This window comes from Falco naumanni, chromosome 6, assembly GCF_017639655.2.
Source record: "Falco naumanni isolate bFalNau1 chromosome 6, bFalNau1.pat, whole genome shotgun sequence".
Lineage (NCBI taxonomy): Eukaryota > Metazoa > Chordata > Aves > Falconiformes > Falconidae > Falco > Falco naumanni.
In genome coordinates this window covers 49,662,571-49,670,614 of record NC_054059.1, presented here as the reverse complement: position 1 = coordinate 49,670,614, position 8,044 = coordinate 49,662,571, and the positions used below count along the sequence as shown (strand labels likewise).

The following is an 8,044-nucleotide window of genomic DNA, read 5'->3' as shown; positions in this document are numbered from 1 at the left end:
TGACACGATCAGACTTTCCTACAAGTAAAAACAAAAGTTGACAAGCCAAAGTTTATTGATGGGACAGTGTTTTGCTAGCACAGTGTTAAAATGCTTTGTGTACCCATGACAAGCTTTTCTTGGCAGAGGTGGCTTACAAAGGTATTTGTTTGAACAAGTCATGTTTTTCTGGGGTTGGATTTTTAGAACTTTTGAATGCTCTGGGAGTTATGCATATACCAGATTATATTACCAGTACACCATGTTTTTAAAGTAGAATGTTAACAGAACCCAGAGGGAATAAACCCAAACTTTTCAAATTGCTGGCATAACTTGTGGGATTTCATGATGCTAGACCACATTGGAATGGAAAATCAGTGAGTAATTTCAAGCAATGAAGTGTGCAATTGCCAGTCAGTCACTTTTCATTGAGGGAGTTTGGTTTGACCAAATACTGTAAGTTCAGTCAAAACTGATGTTCTTAATTGGAAATACCTTCGGGTACAGTTCAGAGACACTACATAAGATTTAAAGTTATTTTAGATGGGCATGTTAATAAGCCTTTCAATAAATGGGTAATTTCAACTGTGTGTTAGTGTTCCACCCCCCCCACCCCCCCCCAAAAAAAAAAAATTAGAGATTTCATTGTGCCTGCTGTACAGCCATTCTCTAAAAAGCTTCAGAAATGCAAAAATACTGTCTGTATACCTGGAGAATATTGACACAAGAATAAATGCTGTCAATATTTTACCTAGCTCTCGTTGCATAACTTTGAATATTTGCCACCAGTAAAGTAGGGCTTGTCTTAAATAAGTAGCATTCACTTATAATTATATAATTATAAGAGTTTGTTTTGGTTGCATTATCTGCGTATTTTTGTTAATGTGAACTCACATGAAAAACTGAGAACAAGTATATTGTGATGTTGGTTTTTTGTTTGTTTCTAAGGCTCCATCTATTAAGTTGCCTTCCTCAGTATTTGCCACAGAGTTTGAAGAGGATGTGGGGTTGTTAAATAAAGCTATTCCTGTTTCAGGTATCATTAAATCTCTTTTCTTTCTGTAATGTGAATTGCTGTCTTGGTAGTAAGCGGTAATTATGGCTTTGATTACATTGTCATCTTAATTTTGGTTTAGAATAGGCTTGATAGCAGATAAAGAATGATCTATGATATTTACATTTCAATTTGAGACCTGTTTCTGTGATTCACTAATAATAGCTTTTTAGCTTTGCTTGGGAGTGGTGGAATCCATAAGCTGTTATCATTGGGTGGCAAATATAAACTAATAATGGGAAAACTAAGTAATACTATTGATTTATTACTCCATCTGTTTGAATTCAAGCCTGGAACCAGGTTTTCACTCTCAAAATATATCTTTTTTCCAAATGCTGAGTCAAGTTTACTTTCCTTCATTAATATTATATCAGTGTTACAGGCTGCAAGTATGCTTTTGTTATGTATCCATGTTTCACTGAACATTCACTTTACAGCTCTTTTAATATTTTATAACAGGAAGTAATTGTGGTAGTTCTCTCTTTCCTGACAGAAGGATGCTAAAGACCCTTCTGTTAATCGCAGTAGAGAAACACTTTCTGACCTTTTGTAATGCAGGGAATTCTAGGGGGTGGAAGCTAGGGTTGGCAGTTGGTCATACAGTACTTCAGCTTGGATATCTTTTCTTCTGCAATATTCTAAGTAAAAATATATTAAAATACATTTATGGAAGCTTAAGACCTCTGGGGGATATTCTTTTCTGTATGAGGAAAATTGACAAGAGGCTGGTGACTTGGCCTCTCTTGTGTAAAGTCTAGAAATATTATTGAGGAATTTTCTGATTCTTGGCTTTCATTTTTCCTTAATGCAAACTAACAGTCTAGTTGTATTGGGTTTTATCCAGGAAGGTAGCTTCATAATGTTAGAGGAACTTACATATTTATGTTTTGGGTTTTTTTAACTTTCTAGGACCACGGCTGGATTTTGACCCTGATATTGTTGCAGCTCTTGATGATGATTTTGACTTTGACAATCCAGAAAATATCCTGGAAGATGATTTTGTTCTACAAGCAAATGAACTACAGAAGGGGTAGATAGAGCTTTGTAGAACTGTTTGTCATATGTAAATAGGAATGATACCGTTTGTTTTTTTCATGTGCTGTAGGAGGCAAGAATGGTTTCAGATTTCAAATCGAATACTTAGTTGTATTAAAGGAAAAAAGTATTGCCTTGTGTTATGTGGATGGCAGCTTACAAAATCAAATTTTCATGTGTTATCCAAGAGATGGGTTTCATTTGTTACTTTGAGCTCATGGTTTATATGTGTGTTTACAGTTGCAGTGTGTTGAATAACAGGAATCTTGAGCTATTAAAACATTACCATCTATCACATTTAAAACATGTCAGTAATAATACTGATGAAGGTTAACAGATGTTTCCAAAACCTTTACAAATAGGTTTTGGTATAGTTCTCATTATTTTATGAACAGTGAGGAATTTTGCTAGTTTTAATATTCAGGAATGCAGTATTTTTCTCTTTCTACTTTGACACATACAGCTGAATGTAAACATAGCCTCACTCTCAGTGCACATATGTGTGATCCAGCGATCACCAGAAGTGGTTTTAGTTTTCAGACAAAAGTAGTATTATGCTGACTTTGGCAACATCATTGCTGCTAAACTTGTTTTTCTTTTACTGGCTTGAAAATAATCACGTTTTATCTTCCCCTCTCAAGATTTAAAGCTATTACTACTGATTTGTTTCAGATAACCCACGTTGGTCAGGAGCTGTAGAAAGGTCCATGCGTTATTCTAAAACTGTTTTATACTTCTGTTCAGGGGACCAGATGCTGAGGATGAAGATGAATGGGAAGATATGGAGGATGATAGTGATGGAAAGGATAGTTGTAGTAATGATAAAGACTATGATTCAGAAGGTCCTTTATCAGATGATGGGATTAATGAACAGACAAAAGAATTCCTTTTTATGCAAGAAGAAACCAGGAGTCGTTTCACAGAATATTCTATGACATCTTCAGTAATGAGAAGGAATGAGCAGTTAACCCTGTTGGATGACAGATTTGAGAAGGTGAGGCAGCTCAAGAATGTAACTGTTAAAAATGAGTGTTAAATGCTTCTTTGTGCTTTGATTCATCTTGTAAGGTGGTGTCCTCTACACCTATGCAAATTCTTGCTGCCTTAAGTAATTATGGCATGAAACAGCTGGTCTTTGCACATATTCCGCATTTAATACTGGGTGAGTTAACACTATAACTTATTTAACACAAGCCTCTTAACTGCTGATACAGTTAAACACTGATACAGTTAAACAAAATTACTCCAATCACTATAATGAGCATTCATAGTTGGTGTTACACTTCTGTCTGAGAGGCTCAGTTCAACACAGCAAATCATGTACAAGTGCCTGGTAAAGACTCACTTCTCTCACCCTTTCTCCCCACTGTGCCAAGCATACACTCACCAGATGGTGTCAGAGCAGTGGAGATACAGTATAACTGTCATCCTGAGCAGTGACAAGCTTTTTAATGTACAAATTGGGAAAATGCATCAGAATAAGAAACATTTTCCAGAAGCTGATTTTTATATTATTAAAAGATAACTTTGTGGCTCCCATGCTGAAAGAATGCTGTCATTAAGGAGGAAATGCTCCTGCAGATGTGTTTGGCAGTCGTTCAGCAAATGAGAAGGAAAAGGAAAAATGGCAAATAGAAAGAAATGTGTAGGTCTTCTTTAAGTTATCAAAGGAGTTGCACAACAAATGTGATCTAATTACGGATACCCACTTCTTTATTTTAGTTTTTTGAACAATTTGATGAAGATGAAATTGGAGCCTTGGATAATGTGGAGTTAGAAGGCTATATTAACACAGACAATACTCGGTTGCAGGAAGTCCTGAATGATTACTACAAAGAGAAAGCAAAGAAGTATGTATTCCCAGAAGTACTCTGCTTCACATAAGTAGTTATGTAATTCTGTGTTTATATTTAAAGTTTGGGAATGTTGTTTCCAGTTCATGTACTCAAAGATTACATCCCACAATGAAAGCAGCTATGTATGAGTATTACCCATTTTTTATGTCCCTGAATACAGCTTTTGAGACGATAAAATTAAGTGGAGGCATTTTGTTGGTTTATGTGAGATTATGCTCCTTTTGTATAATTGTATCAAATTCAGTGTAAGTAATATCTGCAGGCATTCTTTTATTCCCTTTTTACTGTAACGTACCTTTCTCCTTGTACCTTTATTTTTAACAGGCTCTGTAGCCAAGTATATTCTGTCATGATGGTATGCAACGGATTCCAGTGTATACCTAGTTAGATGACAAACTTGCAGGTGACTGTTGCATGAGTACCACTGGAGCACTGCAAAAATGAGTGCTTATAAAGCAACCCCGAGTCAGTTTAAGACCACATTGCAACAGTGTATTTACTTTATCTTAAAGCAGGTGATACTATCCCAAAGTTAAATTGGCTCAGTGTTCTCACATTAGTCTTTCGTTTCCTGATTGAAAGATACAATAATGTGTCCCTTGGAGTGAAAGGTGCAGTAGCAGGGTACGTAATCCTCTTTAGAGCTGCCTTGCTGATGGACTGCAAAATATCTCCTCTTCCTGCCCTTCAGTCACAAATATTTTGTGCCACGTACTTCTGAAATGCATAAAGACTTCTTTTATTGACTGTGTCTCTTGTCCAAATGTTACAGTTTATTTTGGGGATGCTTAATTAAGGAAACTTAATTTTGCTGCGAGTTTCATTGGGAATATCTTTCTCTGGTTTGGGGTTTTACTGAGGGGCGACTAGGTTTACATAATTACACATTTTTAAGAAAAGATAAGCCGTGCTTTTTTTCTTCTCTGGACTACTTCAAAGTTGTGTGAAATTGGATGCTCTTGAGCCCTGTGAAGATTTGGACTCTGCTATGAATGAAGAAAGTGAGGAAGAAAAGGAGGAAATAGTAGCTGTAGTTATCGAGGAACCAAAAGAAAAGTGGGATTGTGAATCCATTTTGAGTAAGTATTTTGGAGTTCACTTGTTCGTTCCTAGGATTTCAAAGTCAGTGGTAGGTGATCTCAGAACTTTTCTAACAGTGCTTTAGGTAAAATGGTGTATGCTTCTGGAGTACAACAGCAAGAATTTTCAAAGACTAATTTGTAATAAATTCACTTAAATTCTTTTTGCAAGCCTTTCTTCACTACTTTTTTTCTTTTTTTTTTTTTTTTTTTGTTTTCCCTTTGTGACCTAGGTACATATTCAAACTTATATAATCATCCAACACTTATTAAGGAACCATCAAAGGTAATTTTCTTAAACTTATTCTGAGTAACACCCTGGCCTGGGAAAACTTGAGACAGAAGTGATTTTCTTAATGGGTATCTGTTTTTAAAAGGAGGAGGGAGCAGAAGAGAGGGCTTGGGAGGGTGTTAATCTCTGGTGTTACTTCTTCACTGAAGGAGTGGGTGTATTTTTTTCTATTAGAAGGAAAATTGAGTAAGTTCAAAATTTCTGTAATTGCTAAGCAGAAACAGAGAGCAATGAATTTACTTCGTTATCTGTGATAGACCTTTGTGTAATCTGTGTTTCTCAAGCACGTATTAGGTTTTTTTTTCCTTTAGCATAGGCTTCTGTTTCCCCTTCTACAGTTTGAAACAATTTATTCTAGTTCTTTTTGGCCTTCCAGACATTTCTCGTCATTAGAGCACAGCTTGACATTCCAGATTTTGAAAGGAAACCTTTTTCTTGAAAGCTTAGAAAGGAATATTAAATGTCTACTTAAGGTCTTTTTTTGTTTTTCATTAGTAATATTTAAATAAAAGGGAGAAATTTTTTTTTCCTTGTTCTGTGAGGCTGGATTCTGTTCACAGGTTTGTTTGAATTCTTATTTTGGAATTAATACACATTTTTCGGAGGGAAGAAAATAGTGTGAGGAAACTTGGATGTCTATTACTGTTAAATCTGAATCTAACTTTTTTATATTGATAAGGTAGTGCAATGTGTGCTTCCTGGAGAGAAAGCTAGGGACCGTTAATAATACGCACTCTCTATTTTAGCCCAAACCAATAAAAATATCCCAGAAGACAGGAATTCCTCTACATATCTTGCCTCAGAAGAATCTTACTGCTAAGCAGATTGAACGCATGCAAATGATTAATAGTAGTGACCTGCCAAGGGCATCAACACAGCCCCGTTCCAAAGACGAGAGCAAAGAGGATCGCAAAGCTAGAAAACAGGCAATAAAAGAGGAGCGGAAGGTATGCTTTATTTAAAATAAAACTCTGCAGAAACTTGTTGTTATCTGAATTGTGTCTTACAGACTTCTTTTAAACCTCACTTGATCTTGTGGCTGGTAATTAAGAGGAAAAACTTGCTGATCTCAAAGGATTAAACAAAGGTTCTTTTTTAGGAAAAAAAATTACTAGAAGGAAAGTTAACATCATAATTTTGCTGTCCTTATTTCCAGTATGGAAATTTTGAGTCTGTTATTGTGGCCACTGTTACATACACGCATACAGAAGGAGCCCTCCTATTATTATCTAGGGAAGCAAAGAAAACATTTTTGATGTCTGAGATCTCACAAAGTGAAGTCTCTGAAAGAAATGTGGAAAAATCAAATTGGCTACAATAATATACCAGTTGTTTTATTTATGAACAGAAATCACCAGCACATTAGAAGCTTCACCTAATTAGAGATGATGATCCTGGTGGTACACATGTTAATTTGACTACTGATAATTAGTGCTGTAAATAATAATATTGTCCAGATTGCTGCTGTTTTCATGATCCAGAACTGTTAATTGGAATGGTTTCTTTTAGCATGTTATGCTTATTTTGTAAATTTGTAATTATTCGTATGCACAGGAGCGTAGAATGGAGAAGAAAGCCAACAAGCTAGCCTTCAAGTTGGAGAAAACAAGGCAAGAGAAAGAGTTGCTAAATCTGAAACAAAATGTTCAAGGATTGAAGCTGTCTTGATGAAACTGAGGAACTTACTGTGGAAACATCTTTAAGTTTTCATTTGTATTGAGAAGGGAACTGCAAACTCAAGGCTTTGCCAGTCACTCTCAAGGGGTTTGTTATTCAGATATGACTGTAGCAAGAACCAGTAACTTGTCATTCTTTCTGAAATGAAGTCAAACATAAAGCGGTGTATTAGTGATGTCTGTTCTGTCATGAGTGACACGGCAACTGTTGCAAAGTTTCATTACAGTAGAAATGTATTAAAATGATAAGTATTTTTCTTACAAGCTATCAGTGGACAAAGTTTTATATGTATATTGTTGAATGTATTTGACAAATCAGCAGAATCCTACAGATTTGATCTGATTAGATTCTATTAAACTATTTCAGTTTACAAAGCAATATATCCGTGTATGTCTTCTCTCTCTTTTACTGATGGCTAAATATAGTGCCTTGATATAGCACAGTTTTGCAAGTCAAGGAGGTTTCACCCACTCCTTAGTTTTATTCCGGGTTGGCTATTTATTGTTTGGGCACTATTATGAAAGATACAGAATAACCTTTTGTAGCCAGAGGTGTCTGAAAAACTGTTGTGTAGCTAAAGATCCTTGTTGCTGAACCAGAGTTTTACATTTCTTGGCAAATAAAATCTGTCACAACATGGGTTGCAGTTACAGTAGTCGGTGACCCTTACTGTTGCGATGTGATCAGCTTTGCAGAAAGTACTCAGTCTGAGCAGTGTGGCCAACAAAACAGCAGATACTTAGGAAAATACTGTATGTTGCAGATAGCCGTTGTCTTGATTTTCCTGAAATGTTATTCTTCGGGTCCTGCATTCAGCTTGGTTTCATTGAAATACAAACTTAGTACCCACTGCAGTTGTTGCAAAGACTTCCTCGTGATGAGAGAGGGCCAGTATCTTTAAGCTTGGTGTGATCTTAAATTTTGCTACTGTGAATGTGAGTTACTCTCACAGCAACCAGTCCGTACGTGTGAATGAAATGAATAGGATTTGTAGTCAATCCTGTATTCATAAGAAACCCTCAGCTTTAGGTCTTTAGGACTGTAGACTGAGCAATCTTCTGCCTTTGGGTGA

At 36.0% G+C, this 8,044-nt stretch overlaps 1 protein-coding gene across 1 annotated transcript in view; it reads left to right on the top strand.

The window, feature by feature from the left end:
* LTV1 (LTV1 ribosome biogenesis factor) overlaps positions 1-7,350 on the top strand; it is a 9,817-nt gene extending 2,467 nt beyond the window's left edge. The window contains exons 4-11 of the mRNA XM_040598773.1: positions 928-1,015; positions 1,943-2,063; positions 2,813-3,062; positions 3,791-3,918; positions 4,864-5,003; positions 5,237-5,289; positions 6,042-6,242; positions 6,850-7,350. Of these exons, the coding sequence (XP_040454707.1) occupies positions 928-1,015; positions 1,943-2,063; positions 2,813-3,062; positions 3,791-3,918; positions 4,864-5,003; positions 5,237-5,289; positions 6,042-6,242; positions 6,850-6,963 (1,095 nt within the window). The 3' untranslated portion in view covers positions 6,964-7,350. The remainder of the gene's footprint in view (positions 1-927; positions 1,016-1,942; positions 2,064-2,812; positions 3,063-3,790; positions 3,919-4,863; positions 5,004-5,236; positions 5,290-6,041; positions 6,243-6,849) is intronic.
* Positions 7,351-8,044: the final 694 nt, after the last annotated feature.